Source organism: Stegostoma tigrinum, chromosome 9 (assembly GCF_030684315.1).
Source record: "Stegostoma tigrinum isolate sSteTig4 chromosome 9, sSteTig4.hap1, whole genome shotgun sequence".
Classification (NCBI taxonomy): domain Eukaryota; kingdom Metazoa; phylum Chordata; class Chondrichthyes; order Orectolobiformes; family Stegostomatidae; genus Stegostoma; species Stegostoma tigrinum.
Window position 1 is genome coordinate 59,439,365 of NC_081362.1, and position 22,851 is coordinate 59,462,215.

A 22,851-nucleotide genomic window follows, 5' to 3' on the forward strand; every position below is an offset into this window, starting at 1 on the left:
TGACAGGATACTTCTGTCAGTCCAAAGAGATGTTCAACCATCTACACATTTGAGTGACACCTTGTATGAGTTTCAGTGCTAATGTGATGTCAGGCATGCAGGCTGTATTTTTCAGTGAATTGTTGATTGAATCAACAGCATGCTCCTTCAGTTGTTCATAAAAGGCTGAGTATAGACAGTACAATGCCTGTCATGCAAAACCAAAAAACAAAATCTCTACTGCTAGATATGATTGAACAGCACTTGCTGAACAACCCTGACTATCCTAATCTCTAAAACCAATTTAAGATAACCAATCAAACCCATAACATAGCTCATTTAGAAGGAACACGTGCTCATATACAGAGACCCGTTGTCTGCAAACAAAAGGAATAGGTTAAGCTTTGCACCTATATGGACAGACTACAGATCCTGTGGGCTTTCTCCACAGTGTCATATCAGCTAGAGTCAGCTTGCAAATCAATCTGTACCTTTTAGTCCTGTATAATAAATTGTTGCAATTGTTTGAAATTTGGCATTTGTGTTTGCCTAATGATTGCAAAATGGAAAGATTTGTCAATTTGTCCTTTTTTCAGCAATATTCAAAAAGTTCAAAATGATTCTGATGTTGTATGGGTTCAGATACCTCAGAGTTCTGGCCTGTACTTGGATGCTACGAGTGTCTCAGGTGGCCAACCTTTGATCTGCAAATAGACAACACTCAAATTTGCTTTTCCCTTTTAATAAAACTAGTACGGTTAACTGGCATAATATGAAAGTAATGCCATGGCTACATGATAACAAGGCATTAACCTTCTGGCAGAGTTAGCAGTAAGTGACCAGCTACGTGTTGATGCAACGACATTTCTTTCAGTCCATGTAGGGTTTTGTACACTGCCTAGACAAGATGGTTTATGTTCAACAATCAGCTTCTGTGCTTTCAGAAACCTGAGTTAAAGGAAATGTGTATGTTTAAGGGCAAAACAATCAGTTAGCTTGCTTTAAGCTAATATGACAGACCTCCATATTGTTTGCTTTAAATTTGATGAGTGTGATCTGTTTTCTTTGCTATAGACAGAGAAAAAGACAGGTGTAAAACATAAAGGGGGTAATAATGCTGAAAATATGATGACAAATATTTTCACAAATTATGTTGCAAACAGAATCAGTGTTATGATTTAATCTCCTCTACAGTGTGGCAAACACTTCAATAGAAAGTAACACATAGAAACTTCCTAGGTTAAACTATTAAGATAAATAGTCCATTAAAATGGTTGTATTATTTTTCATCTCTAGCAAGTTTTAATGCCTCAATTTTATTATGCTGCGCACAGTACCTGCTGTCGAAGGTCCAGGGTGAGGTGCTGCTTTTCTTCTACGTTTGATATCTCCTGTACACAGAGATCCGAAATGAATGCTTTTTTGTCTGCAAGTAATTATCAAAGAAAGTTATTAACTGGGACAAAATACCACTGCCTGTCTCCATACAAACAAAAAGCCTGTATGATCTAATGCTGAATCAAAACACCCACAATGAAGATGTAGCTGCATAATAAAGCTACCAATCTTGTTTATATCAAAACATAATTATGCTTTTGGACAACTACTCAGCAGCCAAGCTGCATCATAAATTGTTACCAGAATGAATAATATAAAAGGAATGCTTTTTAATTTTCAAAACTGGCAATCTTTCCAGCTCCACATAAAATCAAGCAGCACTGCTTTGACAGGCAAATGTTGGAGATTAATTATCTATAGGGATTACAATACAGTTGCTGAGATTTCAATTGGCCACTAATACTTCACTGTCAGCATCGCATTCATTAACGCACAAACGGGCAAAAATTGAAATGAATCTTTTAGATAGACCTCCAATTGAACCTGAAGACCCCATGAGCACCCAAGGTACAGGCTTAGCAGAGAGCTTTGCTTCAGTAATTTTGCAAAGAATTGATTATCTGTTATGCTGCATTGAGATATCTACACTATTGATCACGGAGATTAAGGTACTCAGGCATCTTTTATTTTCTCATAGAAAGACATGCTATACTTGCAACAAATAACACTAAGTAAGGACTACTTTGTTATTGTTGTCACTCTTCATGTAGAACACAGCAGTTACTTTTTAATTTAAAATCAATGACAGCCTGAAAGGCAGCCTCGTTCCATCAGCATAAATGAATCATTTATCTTTCTAAGGAATACTAGTTTGATCATCATACAAGGTGAGAGCAAGAAGTATATGTTTTAATAACATGAAATGCTTCTGAATCACAATTGTCAACAATTATAATTTTGGAGGATTTGTTTTTCTCGTTTTCAAACAAATACTAGCATGTTACACTTTTTTTAAACTGGATACAGTGGTGGAAAATGTTACAGACAAACTTTATAGGAGCACATTTCAAATGCTATTCATCTACAATGAAGTGTTCTTTTATTTATTAACTCACCCAAATTTTGAAAGATACAAAATAAATGTGAGTTTCTTTTACACTAATGTCAGCTGAAGGCCCCCTGTAAGTTTTATTTGTACTTTGATATTTAACATCAATCCTTATGATCGGGCCTTGCTAACTACAAAATATCGCTTCAAGATCAAAACATCGTAACACTTCCGGTTGGAAACCTATGCTTCACCTAACATGTATGAGAGAAAATGTCAAAAGAAATTTCTAAAAGTAATCGATAAATCAATTCTTAATGATAAAAATACTAGATTTCCAGCATCTCATTTTTATTAAGTTTTTTGAAATTCCAGTTCACCAAAGACAACTTCTGCAATTTTGAAGCTTAAAATACATGCAAGATAACAACTTGGAAGCAGACGTCTGAATTACACAAGGTACCAGATTCGCCACAACTACCTCCCTTACTAATGGGCTAATAATAGAGCGGAGATGGGATTTCTGCCTCTCAAGGTCAAGAGGGCTTGTAAAGGAGGGTCCCCAACCCCCTGCCCACCAGCAGCTACTGAAGGGCCTCAACTGACCTGTTGGCTGTCAGCATTGGTATAATTTAGGTGATGCAGTGCAGGTGGGATGGCAGCGAGCAATACACCCATTGGATTTAATGAGTCCCTTACCTTCAAATCCACTGGTGGGATGGTGGGGTTGTGGGGCGGTGGGGCGGGGAGGGGTGATGACTAAACCCAGCCTATTATTCTTGAGAATGACAAAAGGAGTGCTTGTGCGTAATATTACGAAAATACATTGAAACCCTGTTAAATTATTCTTAAAATAAACAACGTTGCATTATAAAAAGGCAGCCTATTGTAAACCATATATGATGATTAAGAACATCCAATTATCATGAGTCATAGCTATGAACAATATAACACCTGCAGGAATCTCTGAAAACATGCCCCTTTAAGTTTTAGGGCAGTCTTCCTTCTAATGAAAAGAACACCTCTCTCTTTCTACCGTGTATTTCACAATAATGGCAAAGGATAAATTTCAATGTCAATCATTTTACATATTTCAACCCCAACAACAAAGCTGAACTGGTATGTTATGGGTGGAAGGTATCAAACATCTGTGGAAGGCTATATCTGGAGAGGAGGTGTGCAGCATTGAGTACCAATCGGCTATTTGAATGTGAGTTGTCTCCTTGCATAGAATAAGGGGAAAGAAGATACATTTTATTCACATAATTAATATTATAAAGTCGATGCAAGCCATAAAATCAAAGAATAATATAGCATCAAAAGAGACCTAATGGCCCGACATGTCTGTCAGTTTTTTTTTAGTATACCTACGGACCAAAATCCACTTCTCTTACTTCTCCAGTGCCCTAGGGCCTTTCTTTTTGCCTTCAAGTACTGCATCTACTTAACAACTTTTTGCAGGCAGTACATTTCAGATCACAAGGTTCTGGGTCAAGTAAAATGTCTTCTTATGTTGCCTTTGGCTTCTTTCATAATCACCTTAAATCTATTTACTTTGACTACCAACACTTCTGTAACCAGACACAACTATTCCTTTTTACTTTACCAAATCTCATCATAACTTTGAAAACTGCTGATAAACAGGCTCTAAAATTTTCTGAACAAAATGTATCACTTTCCATTTCTCTGCGTTAAATCACATTTGCTGGAAATTTGCTCAACTCTGAAGTTTGTCTACATTCTCTTGAAATGTTAAAATCCTCCACCATGTTTACTACAATTGCAGGTGTCATTTTATCGGCAAACTTTGCAATCATGTCCTACATAACCATCTTAAGGTAATTCAAATATATGGGCTTAACTGTTCTGATCTAGACTGGAATCGCTATTTCCAATCTAGTTCAAATGAAAGGTTTCCACGAACCTTTCCAGGATTTTTCAAGTTGGACTTTTGTTGTGGGGTCCATCCCAATAGAGGTCCAGCATGCCATGCAGTTAGCACTGGAGTGAACTGTTGTCTAAGCCTCAAACATTGACACTCCTACTCCTCTGATGCTGCCTGACCTGCTGTGTTCTTCCAGCTCCACACTGTGTTGAATCTGACTCCAGCATCTGCGGGTCTTGCTATCTCTGGGTGAGAAGTAGGTTGGCAGATATTGTGTCAAAGTGTATGGTAGAGTTCTGAGAAGTCCCGAGAACCTCTTTCAGGGTAAGCATGGTCTCTAACTATTCAGATAATGGAAGATTTGGGCTATGAATACAGCAGTGGTCCTAATACCCTCTAAGGACCATCACTGGCTCTCACTGTATGCTGGTGAAAAACAACTGTTTACCACTACTTTCTTGCCTTCTATTCATTAGCCAATTTTGCACCCACATTACCTCTATCATTGTACTTCTAATGTTAGCAAACTTAAAAGCCGTTATGAGTCTAACAAACAATTTTTCCCTTTTTTTAACTTTAGGCTTCTCCTTACATTATTGATCAACATTCTGGAGGCACAATCTCTCGGGGGTGGGGGGTGGAGATGATGTTATACTGAAATCTTTGCTGTGCAGTTCACAAGAAAACATTAAACAACAACAGGCTACTCTGCTCATTAAATCATTTCTTATAATAGGCCATCTTTCCAGCAATTCTATGATGGATTTGATCCAATAATTTCAGGGGAAATACATATGTTTATTGCATGGGAGTATTTGACAACACCTTCTTCTTATTTGAATGATGTAGAAAATCCTGTACAGTATAAACACAGTTACCTTCGAACAACAAACTTGAATGTAACTAATTTACATCAGCGACAAAGTAAAAATCAATTTTATGTTTTAACTAATGGTTTTGAAAGGTATGACCTCTTCTCAGAGATTAATATGTGCTACTTTGGTTTAGGTTATAGTTATGCTGTCAGTTCTGATACAGCTAATAAATTCCTATTTTGAACACTGATTGTAATCAGACTGGCTTCAGTATTAGCAAAGGTCCATGATATGCATTTCTGATGCACTCACAAAGCATTACACTTTCCAAATATTATAACAAAGCAGTAAGAATATCCAATTTTTGCCTAACATTAAAATTATGCAATAAAAAAGTTTTAAGTCCGCAAAGCTGTCCAATGTAATCTCGCTGGACTTGTAGCAGCTACGTACTAAGGTGCCAAATTTGACAACTGAATTATTTTGTTGTCTTTCGTGTAGCACACCTGAAACTACTTCTCATCAATGTAAGAGTGGCAGTTAAAGAAATGTCTTTGAATATATATCTTTCAATTATTTTAGTCCAAACTAGAGTAATCTAAGCATTATGATCACTGGAAGTATAAAGACAGAGAAAGGAGAATATTGCCTAGGGAACACAAATAACCTTTGACATTTTGAACAGTCTGATGGCTCATCCTTGGGAACACTGGACATTCCAAGGCATTGAAGCCTACCTGGACCATTTTCAGCTTACCAACCAATAATTAGAGTGTATTAGGTGGAGTCAGAGTAAGAAGGAATGCAATAAGTTCCAAATTAGATTTAAAGTACACGTGGGTGAACACATGAGGTGTCGTAAATAAGATTGGTGAGCTGCAAGCATAGTTAGAACATAGAACATAGAAGATTACAGCACAGTACAGGCCCTTCGGCCCTCGATGTTGTGCCGACCTGTCATACCGATCTCAAGCCCATCTAACCTACACTATTCCATGTACGTCCATATGCTTATCCAATGACGACTTAAATGTACCTAAAGTTGGCGAATCTACTACCGTTGCAGGCAAAGTGTTCCATTCCCTTACTACTCTGAGTAAAGAAACCACCTCTGACATCTGTCCTATATCTTTCACCCCTCAATTTAAAGCTATGCCCCCTCGTGCTCGCCGTCACCATCCTAGGAAAAAGGCTCTCCCTAGCCACCCTATCTAACCCTCTGATTATTTTATATGTCTCAATTAAGTCACCTCTCAACCTTCTTCTCTCTAACGAAAACAGCCTCAAGTCCCTCAGCCTTTCCTTGTAAGACCTTCCTCCATACCAGGCAACATCCTAGTAAATCTCCTCTGCACCCTTTCCAAAGCTTCCACATCCTTCTTATAAATGCGGTGACCAGAACTGTACTCAATACTCCAAGTGCGGCCGCACCAGAGTTTTGTACAGCTGCAGCATAAACTCCTGGTTCCAGAACTCGATCCCTCCATTAACAATAGCTAAAACACTGTATGCCTTCTTAACAGCCCTGTCAACCTGGGTGGCAACTTTCAAGGATCTGTTTACATGGACACCGAGATCTCTCTGCTCATCTACACTACCAAGAATCTTACCATTAGCCCAGTAGTTTGCCTTCCGGTTACTCCTACCAAAGTGCATCACCTCACACTTGTCTGCATTAAACTCCATTTGCCACCTCTCAGCCCAGCTCTTGCAGCTTATCTATGTCTCTCTGCAACCTACAGCATCCTTCATCACTATCCACAACTCCACCGACCTTAGTGTAGTCTGCAAATTTACTAACCCATCCTTCTACGCCCTCATCCAGGTCATTTATAAAAATGACAAACAGCAGTGGACCCAACACCGACCCTTGCGGTACACCACTAGTAACTGGTTTCCGGGATGAACATTTCACATCAACTACCACCTTCTGTTTTCTTTCAGCAAGCCAATTTCCGATCCAAACTGCTATATCTCCCACTATCCCATTCTTCTGCATTTTGTACAACCTCTGACTCCCTTACATAAGAAGAATGTTTTGGGCTTACCTACAACAGGAAACATCCTTCCTGAGTCAACCTTATCAAGGTCACTCAGGCTCTTATACCCTTCAATCAAATCACCCCTCACTGTTCTAAACTCCAGATTAAACCAACCTCTAAGAGATGATTTCCCGTTCACAAAACTATGCTGGTTCTTCCTGGTTACATTGAGATTTTCCAAATACCCAGTTATAACCTTCTTAATGATCAATTCAATGACCTTCCCCTACAATCTCAAAATCATTGAACAATAGTTTACCCACTCCCACCTCCATCGCCTCTTCTTGAATATGCAGTATGAAAGAACATTTGCAGAAAGCATTAGCCAAATGGAAATATGGGGCTAGAGTTTACGCTCTCCTTCTGGCAAGTTTGAAGGCAGGGCACTTGTAAAATCAAGAAGGTGGCATATTCCCCCATACTCAATATGTCAGACATTTTACAGGAGAGTAGGAGAGTCATCAGATGTCCCCCTGCCCTTGGTTCTATTGAAGCCACTGATGACCAATTAATAGAAGAAGCAACCAATCACAACAATGTCTAAGACCTTATTACAGGGCATTACTGACTGCTCTAGGCCCCTGACTCAGTGCCCTTTGAGTCTGTGCTTTCTCCATGAGGTTTTGTGTTGTCTGACATTGGTAGAGGGCATCTATGACTTAGATGATTCTGCAGAAGTCAGTTGCTGATCACGGCACTGATGCTTGTAATAATCTGCCCAAAGAGTCACAGTCTTTTTCACAACTGGCTGTCAAAGTGTCCCAGCAGCTGGTCTAACAGCGAACATTTACTAAGGTCCAGTTTCATCCCTGAAAATCTGAAAAGTTCTTGGAAATTGGCCTTTAATGAGCCCACAATGGCTTTAATTTCCTGCTATAAAAGGACCAGGCAAGATCGAGGTCCTACTCCATGCTTTGCCTTCAAGAATGGATGAGAGGGTGGAAATGGAAACTAGACTTCTGAGTGCATGTTTTTTACTAGCGAGTTTTTACTATTGGGGCTAGTAAATTATAGCCCAAGATGTTCAGGAAAGATAGGGAAGGAAAGGAGAAAGGATAGCTATATTGATTAAGGAAAATATTATCCTGGACAGTCCATCTGGCGTTGGGGGGGTTAAAGGCCGAAGCTGTTAAGTCGGAGGTAAGAAACAACTGAGGTTTTGCCACATTGCTCAGCGTGTCTGATAGATGAATAACTAGTGAGAAAAAATAGAGGAGCAAATTTGCAAGGAAATTATTATAGAGAAGCAAAAAACTATAAAGTTGCTATAACAGCAGACTCTACTTATCTTATTGTTGGCTAGAACAGTAATAGCGTAAAGGGCAGGGAGATGCGGAAAAGGTTTTGGTATCCATTCAGGAGAATTTTCTCAGTTAGTAAGTTTACAGACTAATAAGTAAGGAGGTACTGTTGGATTTGGGAAATGAGGTTTTACAAATGGATCAAGTGCCAGTAGAAAGTATTTAAGATACAGTGATCATAGTAAAAGGTTTATATTAACTACACAAAAGAATAAAGAGAAGTTCACAAAAAGGACAATTTAGTGGGGTGAGAATGGATCACTTCCAGGTAAATTGGAATCAAAAGCTGGCAAGCAAAACTATCACAGAACTACAGGCTGCCTTTAAAGAAGTGATTGTTCAGGTACAACTCAGATTTGCTGAAGAGGGAAAAGGTAAGACAACCTGAGCCAGAGCTTTCTCGATGATGGATGCCTGTGCAAAAATGTGAATGAGAACCAGCTTAAAGTTCAGAGGCAAAGTGAGAAAAGAAGCAAACAGAAAACATGAAAAGAATTTGGCAGCTAACCTAAACACAAATATAAATTGTATACTGCATCCACTGTACCCGGTGTGGCTTCCTCTACATTGGGGAAACCAAGCGGAGGCTTGGGGGCCGCTTTACAGAACACCTCCGCTCGGTTTGCAATAAACAACTGCACCTCCCAGTCGCAAACCATTTCCACTCCCCCTCCCATTCTTTAGATGACATGTCCATCATGGGCCTCCTGCACTGCCACAATGATGCCACCCGAAGGTTGCAGGAACAGCAACTCATATTTCACTTGGGAACCCTGCAGCCCAATGGTATCAATGTGGACTTCACCAGCTTCAAAATCTCCCCTTCCCCCACCGCATCCCTAAACCAGCCCAGTTCGTCCCCTCCCCCCACTGCACCACACAACCAGCCCAGCTCTTCCCCCCCACCCACTGCATCCCAAAACCAGTCCAACCTGTCTCTGCCTCCCTAACCTGTTCTTCCTCTCACCCATCCCTTCCTCCCACCCCAAGCCGCACCTCCATCTCCTAACCTCATCCCACCTCCTTGACCTGTCCGTCTTCCCTGGACTGACCTATCCCCTCCCTATCTCCCCACCTATACCCTCTCCACCTATCTTCTTTTCTCTCCATCTTCGGTCCGCCTCCCCCTCTCTCCCTATTTATTCCAGAACCCTCACCCCATCCCCCTTTCTGATGAAGGGTCTAGGCCCGAAATGTCAGCTTTTGTGCTCCTGAGATGCTGCTGGGCCTGCTGTGTTCATCCAGCCTCACGTTTTATTATCACAAATATAAATGTTTTCTGTTTGCATATAAAAAGTAAAAACGTAGCACATTGAGAATGATGTAAATAGAGTCCACAAAGGGGAAATAAAGCCAGAGGTCATGGCTAAGCTACTCAATGAATACCTGTTTTTAAGGAAGATGATGCTGCTAAAAGAAAAGGATTGTGGAAAAACGGTTGTGGAAAAGAAGGTAGCTGATGTATATAATGGGCTAAAATTTGATAAAGGGCAGAAATCAGGAATGTTGGATGTACTTTAAAGTTGATAAATCACAGGATTGCATCCAAGGATATTGAGGTAATTAACAAGAGAAATTGTAGAGACACTAGTTATAAGCCCTCAATCCCTGTTAGACACAGCGATGCTAACTCAGCAGTGGGAAATTTCAAAAGTTGCAATCTTGTTCAAAGTGTGTCCCAGTGTGGGAAAGCTTCAAGAGACGTTAATAAGGGACAAAATTAGTAGCTACTTGGAAAAATATAGATTAATTAAAGAAATTCAGGTTGAAGGAGAAAGGAAAATTGTGTTTAACTCAGTTGATTAAATAGTTGAATATGTAACAGAGACGGTTGATGAGGGCACTGCAATTGATATAGTATACATAGCTTCCAAAAGGCACTTGGTAGTGTCACAAGCATGTTTATGTATATGCTAAAATGCTCAACCAGCAATAACATTTTTTGAAATGTAAGCTACGCTTTGTAACGTAAGGAAATCTAGCAATAAATGTGCACACTAAGTACTGTGATATAATGACCAAATAATTGGTTTTAGTGATATTGTTTTAGAGACAAATACATTAAGGTGAACTCGCTTGGTCTTCTTTGTAATTACCCTGAAACCTTTAATGTTTCTTAAGAAGGGAGAGGGAGCTTCAGTTTACTGTCTCCTCCTCAATTATGTAGCATTTCTTCAGTCAGTTACTTACAAAATTAAAAAAAAATACTTGATTCCCTATATTTCACTTGACTTTATCTTCGAACTATTTATCAACATTTCTAATATCCTCACATCAACAAAACCTTCCTTTTAGTAAAATTTACTGTTTACACATGGCAACAAAAATGAGAAAGAAAGCTGGAAATACTCAGTGGGTCGAATAACATCTGGGGAAATAAATTCCAGGCAGTCGTTGGTTCAGCTATTTAGATCTTTTCTCAGGACCACAGAAAGATCTTAAGGCATGAGCCATTGACTGGATCACTGCTGTGTAATTTCAACTTTTTATGCTAACACCAGAAGAGCTGTAACTAAACTAACTGCTGCCTCCATCCAATGCAATCCTCGACAGGAAAGAACATTCCAAACTCCATGCCATGTTTATTTTGAAACTTTGTGATGAAACAATGAGGCAGTGAAAGGAACAAAAGAAGGGGTGTCACAATATAATCAGGGAATCAATTACAGCCGTAATGAGGGATGATAAATTGGAAGTCTCCTCAAATGGAACCAAATGGGTAAAACTTAAAAACCAAAAAGGAGCAATTAAATTGTTGGGAGTGTACGAAAAGCTCCCTGACGATCTGGGAGAAACAGAGGAGCAGATACATATTCACGTTTTAGAGAAGTATAAAAGTAAAAAGTTAGTGGCAGAATGGGATTTCAACTTCTGTAATATTAACTGGGGTAATATTAGTGTGAAATGTTTAGAGGAGCAAAATTCTTAAAATTCCTGGAGGCCTGGTATTCCAACTGAAACTCCATCAACAAGCACATTGAACTAGACCCTGTGTACACCCCAGCAAAGCAAGGCACATAAATAACAGGTGGGACTGAACACCAAAACTTCACTGGAGGCGTATTGACGATGTTACCTAGCAGGGTAATTGTTTGCAACCAAACCCACTGGCTCGGTGAGCATGTCTACAACCTCAGAGTCTCCTTAGATTTCAGCAAGGCTTTTGAAAAAGTCACACATGGGAGACTGATAGCCAAGGTAAGAGCCCATGGGGGCCAAGGAAACTTGGCTAAATGGATCCAAAATTGGCTGAGTTGCAGGAAGCTGACGGTGATGGTCATGGTCGTTTTTGTGTCTAGAAACCTGTACCTAATGATATTTGGCAGGGATTAGTACTGGGGCCCTTGCCATTTGCGGTGTATGTAAAGGATTTTGAATGTAGGATGATGGATCAGTAAGTTTGGGTCTGAAATGCAAATTGATTGAGTGGTTAAAAAGTGAGGAGTATAGCCTTAGATTACAGGAGGCTATGGAGGGGCTGGTCAGATTAGAATTCAGTCTGGATAAGTGTGAGATGATGAACTTGGGTACAGCAAACAAGACAAGGGAATAGATTATAAATAGTAGAAACCTGGGACGCACTGAGGATCAGAGAAACCTTGATGTGCATGTCCACTGGTCCCTAAAGTGATTAAGAAGGCAGATAGTATTGTTGCGTTTATTAGCCAAGACAGTGTACGTAAGAGCTGGAGGTTACATCGGAGCAAAGCCAAAAAGCTGGTTAGGCCACAGCTTCAGTATTGTGTGCAGTTCCAGAATCCATATTGTAGGACAGATGAGATTCACTGGAGAGGACGCAGAGGAGTTTTACTGGGGTGTTGCTTGGGCTGTGGAGTTTTAATAATGAAGACACTAAGATTGTTTTCCTTGAAATAGAGAGTGAATGAGGAGGGTCATCATTGAGTTGTGCAAAATATGAGTATAAACAGGGTAGACAGGAAGGAACTTTTCCCCTTAGTGGAGGGATCAATGACCAAGGGCCTAAGATTTAAAGTAAGTGGCAGGAGGTTTTGGCAGGATATGAGGAAAACATTATTCATTCAGTGTGCGTTGGGAATCTGAAACTCACAGCCTGTAAAATGTGGTGGAGGCAGAAACCTTCATAAGAAGCATTTAGTTGCACAAACGCAATGGCAAGGCTTGCAAGGCCATGGGCCAAGTGCTGGAAATGGGGTTAGAATAGTTACATAGTTGCCTTTTACTGGTGTAGACTCAAGGGGTTGAAGAATCTTTTTCTGTGCTATACGCCTCTACGGTTATGGGTCTATGGAAATGACACTCCATTGTTCATGATCATCCTGCATAACAATGTCAATGCCTGGCTTCCATACACAGTAAGCAAAAGTATGCAGCTTCTGGTCTTCCTTCTTAAATATGTTTAAAAATAATTTGTTTTAACACTCAATGCCTTAAAATAAAATGGAATATTTCTATGGAAAAATGGTCTTGAATTCTCTTGAAATATGAAGTATGTTAAGGGTTAAAACATTCGCTCCACTGGAGGCACTTAGTAGAAGTAGTGCATACCAGTTACAAGATGCACGGCAGAAATTCACCTTAGAATGCACCTTTAAAATAAACAACCATTTCTATTACAAAGGGCAGGGGCAGCAGAAACACAGGAAACTTACATGGAAACATATTGATATTCCTTCAGGGTTGTTGTGACAAAATTGTGGAATTCCCTCCATAACTTATGTTCAAGAGGCAGTCCATAATCAAGATATTGTTTGTAGTTATGATGAATGAAACATTTTCTTAGCATTTAGAGTCAACTTAATTTCATTTTATCACAACAGAAGAGAATTGAGGCTCAAATATTTTGAGACTTATAGCTTACCTGTCTAAAGATAGGGATTAGGGTATAAGCAACAACATATAAGTGTGGTCAAAACGGAATCTTGTGGGCCAAACAAACAAGCAAAAGTTTCATATCTCGAGTTTGCATTGGTCCCGGCTTAATCTCAACTCCACACAAAATCTTCATGTACCAATGATGCCTCCTGCTAGTATCCTTTAATTTCATGTATAAACATATTGGGGCATAGGTGAGGTAGATAGAAAGAAGCTTTTCCCCTTAGTTAAATGTGTTAATTACCCAGGGACATAGTGATGGATTTGAGGAAAAGATTTTTCACCCAGAGTGTGGGGGTATTCTGGAATTCACCACTTGAAAGGGTTGGGGCAGGAACCCTCACAACATTTAAGAAGTATTCAGATGGTCCCTTGAAACCTATGTAATGTTATGGGCCAAGTACTGAAAAATGGGATTAGGGTAGAAAGAGTAGTCACAGTGCAAGTAACCTGACACATTAAAATGAAGTTGGTGACGAATTATAGCTATCAATTTTATCAATCTGGAAGGTCCACACCATCTCCCTAAATCCTGAAATATTGTTTGAACTAATGAGCTCTGAGGTAAAGGAGGAGTACTATCAATGTGGCAAATTTAACATTTATTAATGGCTCCACTAGGATAAATGTTTGATTCTGTTCGTCTGCATGGAAGGAATAGAATGATCAGAGAAGCCACCTAACCCTAACACAATTGTCTGATGCGTCTTTACGCAGGATTTGTCAGACCATTTACCCATGTCAGGCTAGGTTAAGGCAGGAACAGTAAACTTCAGAAAAATATTTCAAAAGACGAAAGGAAAAAAAATACAAAATTGAGTAAACTAAACTTAAATGAATAAAGTGTCCAGGGTAATTGTGAAAGTGAATATGGAGTTTGAAAACTCTGCTGCAATCGCAGCTGACATCCAGACATTATGAATGGAATGCAGGCCTTAATTGATTAAGTGCATCTGAAACAGTGTACTGTTTGAGTTTTATCCCAGAAATGCACACAATTGGCCAAAAGCCACTTCTACAATAAGGTTTTATATTATTTCAATGTTCTAAAACAGTCCAGGTCTCTTAAGAAAATTATTTTGAATCTGGGCATTTCGATTTCCTTAGGCAGAATGGTCTTCAGTCCCTTGCTGCAACTTCCAATAAATAAGCTATATTAAATTTTATTGTAGACTAGTCTTTGATTTTGGGTTCATTCTCAGGTGAAGCATTGGAAATTAAATTATGTATAAAATTCAATCCCAGTACATTCTTATCCTAATAAATCTGGACACAAGATACAGTTTAGAAGATGAAGGGCTAGATATTAGATGTTGCAATGCGTATGTTATGCCTATACAATGCGTGCAATTGATTGATCCAATTGATTAAATGTTTAGCTATTTACATATGCAAATGAAAGGCTGAATGCTCGTTCTGAGAAATTGAACATCACAGAGGTTTTAAATGACATTCATGATTTGTGGCAAAGCAGCATTTACTGGCCAGCCTTAATTGTTCTCGAGAAGGTGGTGATGAGCTGCCTCCTTCAAATACCGCAGTTTCTGTGATAACTGTAATTCCTCTGTGACTTTTTCAGAACAGTTTGGTATGACACCTGGTTCTCGAGGCATTTTAAAAGGGTAGTTAATGATCAACCACACTGCTGTTGTGTCGAATCATGGGGAGCTCAGGCCTGGTGCTCAGACAGCAGATTTCTTAAGCCAAAGGAAAATAGTGAACCAGAGAGAATTTTATGCGATGAACTCACTCCTTTAAGAGAGATGTACTCTGTCTTGTTTCTCTTACAGAGAGGTGTTCCCACAGCGATACCAAATATCTCCTTCAGACAGGCAGTTGCTTTACAGCTTCTGAAATCTTCCTGCATGTCCATTTTTTAACTGAGTCAAAAGAAACAGGAGTGGATGGGGTTAGGGCTCACACACACCCGGGAAGGTTATTAGTTTTACTTTCAGTTAGTTGAAGGTTTGCTAGCTGTTGAAAGCTGCTAGATGCAAGTCTTAGATGGAAAGTTTCTCTTCAAAATCAAAAGGAGAAGACTGCTTTTTCCTTCTGGACCGGAGAGAGACAGCACGTGAGAATGCTAATTGTTTTGTTGAATTGTATTTTTGCCAAAGGGTGTGCAGCCTATATTGAAACAAGCGATAATCAGTGGTTAAATAATACATTATCTTGTAAGGTACTTCAATAGAGTTAAAGTTATGCCAATTCTTTTTTTCTGTATTTTAACCGCGTTGTAAGAAAAAGAAGTATTTTGACAAAGCCGAGTGGTGGACCAATTGAATCACATCTGTAACGCAGCACTTTGCCCTTGCTTTAAAATAAATATAAAAGTTAGGGTCTTGGCTAGCTCCTTAATATATTTGGAGGGGGGTGGTGGTCTGATGTGGTCCTTAACATTTACAATAGTTAGGTGCATGGTCACCTTTACAGAGAATAGATTTCTGTTCCAGATTTATTTGATTAATTGAATAGTGCCACGCAACATGATACAGGTTATTCTCAATGTGAAGGTGGGATCCGTCTTCACAAGGCCATGGTCACTCTTACCAATACTATCGTGAACAGATGTATTGATGACAGACAGGCTGGTCAGGATGAGATCAAGCATGTTTTTTCCCTCTTGTTGGTACTCTTACCACTGGCTGCAGATCTAGCTGAGCAGTTACGGTCTTTGGCAGATCAGTCAGTAGTGGCAAAGCTGAGCCATTCTTGATGGTGCACATTAAAGTTCCCCATTCAGAGTACATTCTGTATCCTTCCATAACCTTTTGGAGGGGGCAGTGGTGTTGTGTGATATTAAGGAGATTGCCTCACGCATGTTTGACCTAAGAGACATCATGGGGCTCAGGGTGAATGCTGAGGACACACGGAGAAATACCTTCCTAAGTGCATGTCACAGTACCACCACCTCTGCTGGGTCTACCCTGCCAGTGGGATTCATAATACTCATGGATGATGTTGGTGTAGTCTGGGACATTGTATGATTCCATGAATAGGACTACATCAGGTTACTGCTTGCTTAGTTTGTGACACTACCTCCCAGATATGGGTATGAAGGACTTTGCAATTTTGATAGGGCTGAGTTTGCTGAAGTGATTTCAGGTGCCTCCGTCGATGTCAGATAGTCAGTCCAGTTTCATTCCTTTTTTTGGAGATATTCTAATCATTGATACAATCAAATGACATTTCTCTGTTGTGAACCACAGCCCATCTATAGCTGCTCTCCCTTTCCTGCATTTTGGCAGATTTTCTATGAATGGGATATTTCAGGGATATCTTCTGGCCCTTGCCCTTTCAAATGTGAATCATACGGGCTTTCTACCAAGATAGTTAATCAACATTACCGTCTGTGAGATCTCAACGTTCTTTCACCTTGTCAGTAAATGGCCAGATCAAACAACTATTTGTGACCAGAAATAATGGGAACTGTTATCTTGGATTCTCCAGCATCTGCAAAGTGTGAAGCTGGATGAACACAGCAGGACAAGCAGCATCTCAGGAGCACAAAAGCTGACGTTTCAGGCCTAGGCCCTTCATCAGAGATGCCCGAAACATCAGCTTTTGTGCTCCTGAGATGCTGCTTGGCCTGCTGTGTTCATCCAGCTTTACACTTTGTTATTTGTGACCAGACTTTCTTTTGGGACTTCAGAGACTCACAAGGGTGAATCTAAACTTCTTTGTTCAGTGCTTGTTTCGTTGAGTTTCATGGAGTGTTTCTCGTCTGAAATCAAGTAAGATACCTTGCAGTATTGTACTGAATTCACCACATTAACTACCTGCCTTGCCCTACAGCTCTCCTCTCTCTCAATTCTAGCCCCACTCTACCACTTTCCATTCCAGGAACAAGTTGCCACAGCTGGGATATCCTGGGATTGACCAGCATCCCTGGTGTTGGTGCCAACTTTACAAGGTCAGTGTGTACTCTGACTATTAGTTCAAAGTCCTCTGCCTGGGTTATGACATTTGGCCCAGACATGGTGGAGAAGGAAAGATTGGCACCCTATTTTATGAGCAGGGCCTTGGTGAACAGGGTGATGCAGTGGTGGGATCCTCTTATCTACTAGAAGCAGCAAAGTAAGCCAGGACACCACAGCATACTACCCTGGTCCAAGGTGTCGCCCCGCCCCCCCACCCCCGCTCCAGCATTGCGCTCCTGGTTCAGTGCAGTTAGGTCAATTGACTGGAGGCTGGTTTGTGATGCACAGTAATTGCCAACAGCATGGGTTCAATTCCCACACTGGCTGAGGTTACCATGAAGGACTCTAGTTCTCAAACTCTTTCCTCAACTGAGGTGTGGTGACCCTCAGGTTAAGCCACCACCAGTCATCTTTCTCTAATGGGATAATTAAAGAAATCAGACTACGGCAAATGTACTTTTTATCTGCAGTTCCATGAACTGGAGCAATGACCAGCAGCACAGGAAGGTCAATGACCTTTTCCATTCTGCCAGCGTACCTGCCACCATCTTCTCTCTGATCTCTACCGGACACACGTCCCACCAAGCAGCATATTCACTGCTCTCACTACCATCTGCAACAGTTCCCCTCACTGGCTGACACCTATTCCAATTCTGAGCCCACAAACCCTGTATGCTGTCTGGGTTTGCCCAAACACTCACCTGGGACATCTCCACATCTGTGGCAAAAGTAACAGTTGCGACACCCACTTTCATCTCCCTTAATACCTGCCTCCTTCATTTGTAAATGAAAACAGCTCATAATTGATAGAAATACCCAACACAAGTGATGGACTACCTGACATTTGGTTCTTCGTCTCTTGAAGGAAGAGGATCCTGACTGCATCAGGTGGTTGCCCACCGGTCTCCAAGATTCTGGACTGGCATTGGTTGTTTCACTTTCTGGTTTTGTGTCTGCACTAAGTGGCATACAGCAGTACTGTGATCCTTGGGTCTCTAGCTGAAGGAGCAAAGTGCAAAAACGCAAGGCAAGGTGAGGCAGGAATTCTGTGAGCATTCAGATTGGCTCAGAGTGAGTGAGTGAGTGCTAAAAGAGCACACAAACAGCCCAGAGATGTGGCTGCTCCAGTCCACGTATTGGGTGAATCCCTGAGTGCAAGGTATCTTTGCTGAAACATTACAATGACAGTTGCTGTTACGCTCTGAGGTGCTGCATTAAAGTGTAGAAGCTTGCAGTAACAGTGGCAGAGATGTACCATGAGGTTGTTGGAGGTTCACATGTCATATGTGTAATTCGGGCCCATAGAACGTGTCCTGAAATTTTGATGCCTTATGACCAAGTGACAATCTGAAGTCACCAGGTACCTGCTCTGACTCCATTTTAACAAAGCTGCATTGTATTGAGGCAGGGTGTGCTGTAAATAAGGTTGTAATAATCCCTCTCAATAGGCAAAACTCGCCATGCCTGAGCAAGAATCTTGCCTCAACACTTGGAACTTAGTTAAAAGATGCAGCAAGTTATTCTTGTGTAATTACCACCTTTCTCACCATAGCCGACACTGTTCAGGTCCCTATGAGATTCCACTCACAGTCCAGGGACTGTTACCATACAGACGGCTGCTACTGTCTCCAAACGTAAACACCTTGCACCAGGCAAACTACTTGGGTCCCCCTCAATGTCCAGCAATCAAACCAAACAGTTTCATTGTCAAGAGGACTCCAGAATAAATTAAATGATCTCCCATCTTTTCATTTTTAGTTTAAAGCCACAGCTAAAACACAGCAATCTTTAAACCTCACAATTGTAACAACAAGTGTCAATGCAGGTAGGTTCTGAGAACTGCACAAATTTCTCTCAGTCAGTAAAGGAGTCTGTAGCCATAGATGGCTGCTTGCAGTACCTGAGGATCTTTAATTTTCCTGAAGATCTCATAGTGATGCATCTTTGTAAAATATATTCAAAATAATCAGCAATCCAGCTAAGGGCCTCTTCCTATTGCTGCTAATACTTTACCAGCGGTGATGGTCCACTAGGGACTTGGGGATGGGCGGTGCCTTTGATTGATTTATTGTCATGTGCACCGAGTACAGTGAAAAGTTTTCTTACGAACAGTACAGGCAGATCACAATAAGCAAGGATGTACAGATCAACGGTTGTAAAATAACTTAGATACAGGCATACAGGTTACATTTCACAAGGCGAGCGCTAGGAGAGATTAACATTAGCAAGATCAGCGTTATTTGAGGCGAGGCAGTCCATTCATCAGTCTTATAACAGCTGGGAAGAAGTTGTTTTTGAAATTGCTGGTGCATGTGTTCAAGTTTCTGTATCTTCTGCCTGACAGAGGAGGTTCCACAAGTTCATTATCAGGGTGTGATGGATCTTTGATGACGCTGGCAAACTTTCTGCACTAATGAGCTGTGTAAATGGAGTCCATGGGTAGAAGGTTGGCTTCTGTGATGGTCTGGGCTATGCACATGATCTTCTGTAGTTTCTTATGGTCCTGGGTAGAGCAGTTGTTATACGAGCCCTTTATACAGCCGGACAGTACGCTTTGAATGGTGCATCTGTAGAAGTTGGTGAGGGTTCTTATGAACATGACAAATTTCCTGAGCAGGCTGTTGTGCCTTCTTGACTGTTGCATCTATGTGGGAAGTCCAGGCCAGGTTGTCAGTTATTATCACTCATCTCCACCCTTCAACCTCAGTTCTGTTGATGTAGATGGGAACGCGTTCTCCTCCTTCCTTACTGAAGTCAATGATCAGTTCTTTAGTTTTGCCAACATTGAAAGTAAGTTTGTTCTCATTGTGGTTTGCCACCAAGGCCTCTTTTGACTCGTCATTGTCAGATATCCGTTCTACTATGGTGGTGTCATCAGTGAATTTGTAGATGGCGTTCATTTGGAATTTGGTATAACAGTCGTGGGTGTACAACGAGTACAGTTCGGGGCTGATAACGTATCCTTGGGGGGCTCCAGTGTTAAGTGTTGAGTGTTATTGTGGAGGAGGTGCAGTTACCTATCCTCAGCGATTACGGCCTGTGGGTCAGAAAGCTGAGGATCCAGATCTACAGGGCAGAACTGAGATCAAGGTCTCAAGTTTTGAGATCAGTCTGGAGGGGATAATGGTGTTGAAGGTGGAGTTGTAGTCAATGAGCAGGTGTCTGACGTAAGTGTCTTTGTTGTCCAGATGTTCCAGGGATGAGTGCAGGGCTAGAGATACGGCATCCACTGTGGAGCTGTTATGCTGTTAGGCAAAATATAGGGGATTGAGGCAGGCTGGATGACTGGAGTTGATGTGGGCCATGACCCTTGATGGTCTTCTTGAAGCAGGTGGGGACCGCGGCATGTATAGATGTTGGTAAATATCTCTGCCAGTTGGTCCACACAGGATCTGAGTGCTTGAGTAGGGACACCGCCTGGGCCCGTCACTTTCCTTGGGTTGACTCCCAGGAAAACCGATCTGATGTCTGCAGTGGTGACAGAGGGCACAAGTGCGTCCGGGGCTGTCAGGGCAAGTGTCACCATGCCATTGGCATTGTGCTGGAACCGAGCATAGAAAGCATTGAGCGTGTCAGGAAGGGGTGTGTCAATGTCTGCTATCTTGCTCTGCTTCGTTTTGTATCCTTTAATGTTGTTTAGGCACTCTGTGGTCCCAAGGCAGGAAAGGGCTCCCGCCACTTACTCACTCCCCCTTACAACTATAATACCATTCACCAGGGTCTCCTGTCAAATTCCACTGAGCTTGTATCATTTACTTGCTTCTCTGGCTTTCACTGCTTCTCCAGACTGGGGTTGGTTGCAGTTCCAACAGTGCTTCAGTGGGTAAAAATCACAACCCCAGGTAACTAGTGGAGTGGTTTTTGGCCAGTTTGTGGTGGTCTCTGAGCCTGCTATTGCCTTGGCATGGACGTTTGGTTTCGAGGTGATTTCAGAGCAGCCTCCCAAACCCTGAGGTGAAGCCAGGCGTGGTCTGCAGTCAAGGCTTGGTGTGGATTGGAGGCTAGGTGCTGGCATGGCTTGGGTCCGAAGACTGTTGTTCTGACTGTATTTTTCCTCCATTTTCTAATTTATTCTAAAATCTGTAATGCTGGACTTTTTTACTTCTCTATTTTTCCAAGAACTGCAACTGAAAAAAAAACTATACCTAGGGACCTTAGTACCTAAGATGGTGCCTAAGCAGAGACTTGCACACTTTTCAGTGTACTCGCTTTAGTATATTTGACAATATAGCTAATTCTAATTCAACTAACTGTCTCCGTAGGAACATAAAACAGAATTGGATGGTAATGATATGACTGGTTTATTGCTTTCAGCATTCTGATGAACAACCAAATTGATGAGAAATATTGGTCATGCTGTTCCACACCCACTAGTGAAAACTTGTCAAAGGCTTTTGGCATAAGAATTTTGCTACCTGACTTGGAAATTCCATTCAACCATGTACTTAACAAGTGGCAAAGATATCTAGAAAATGTATAAGGGTGGGTGTATACAACATATCTTCAAACCTATCCATCAGTCATAACGTTTAATGTTTTACTTGTAGCTCCACCTGTAATCTTGTAGCTTTGTTTTGCATGCTGCAGGTAAAATATTTTTCTGGATTCGCTATGGTCCAAAACTATAGCATGCTGCTGCTGATGGTGCTTAACTCTAATCCAGATAAATATAGTCTGGCTGATGATATGGGAAGAATTGCCAACACTTGTAAGAATCAAGACGACTGGACCACAATCTAAAGTCTGCTTAAATACCCAGATTAAAGTTTCAGATTATGGAGTGGAGGAACACAGCAGGCCAGGCAGCATCAGAGGAGCAAGAAAGCTGACGTTTCAGCCAAAGCTATCTCTTAAAGTTTCAGATTGCTTTTTTCTTGAGCACTTTGATAATATGAAAGGTAAGACGCTGAACGACTGGATTACCTTTGTGAAAGTCATCCTGGTTAAAGCTCAATACTCAGGCAAAACAAAAGTTCACTGGCTGTGATTGCAGTATAATTCCACTCTACTACATAGAACATAGAACATAGAACAGTACAGCACAGAACAGGCCCTTCAGCCCACAATGTTGTGCCGACCATTGATCCTCATGGATGCACCCTCAAATTTCTGTGACCATATGCATGTCCAGCAGTCTCTTAAATGACCCCAATGACCTTGCTTCCACAACTGCTGCTGGCAACGCATTCCATGCTCTCACAACTCTCTGCGTAAAGAACCTGCCTCTGACATCCCCTCTATACTTTCCACCAACCAGCTTAAAACTATGACCCCTCGTGCTAGCCATTTCTGCCCTGGGAAATAGTCTCTGGCTATCGACTCTATCTATGCCTCTCATTATCTTGTATACCTCAATTAGGTCCCCTCTCCTCCTCCTTTTCTCCAATGAAAAGAGACCGAGCTCAGTCAACCTCTCTTCATAAGATAAGCCCTCCAGTCCAGGCAGCATCCTGGTAAACCTCCTCTGAACCCTCTCCAAAGCATCCACATCTTTCCTATAATAGGGCGCCCAGAACTGGACGCAGTATTCCAAGTGCGGTCTAACCAAAGTTTTATAGAGCTGCAACAAGATCTCACGACTCTTAAACTCAATCCCCCTGTTAATGAAAGCCAAAACACCATATGCTTTCTTAACAACCCTGTCCACTTGGGTGGCCATTTTAAGGGAT

General features: G+C 41.2%; 1 protein-coding gene across 3 annotated transcripts in view; it reads right to left on the minus strand.

The window, feature by feature from the left end:
* The window catches only part of LOC125455096 (G patch domain-containing protein 2-like), a 255,807-nt gene that overhangs the window by 20,262 nt on the left and 212,694 nt on the right, over window positions 1-22,851 (minus strand). For 2 of the 3 annotated variants that reach the window (XM_048536660.2, XM_048536658.2), the window contains exon 7: window positions 1,317-1,405. The exons of the other annotated variant lie outside the window; for it this stretch is intronic. In XM_048536660.2, coding sequence (XP_048392617.1) covers window positions 1,317-1,405 — 89 coding nt within the window. The remainder of the gene's footprint in view (window positions 1-1,316; window positions 1,406-22,851) is intronic. 3 annotated transcript variants of the gene reach the window in all.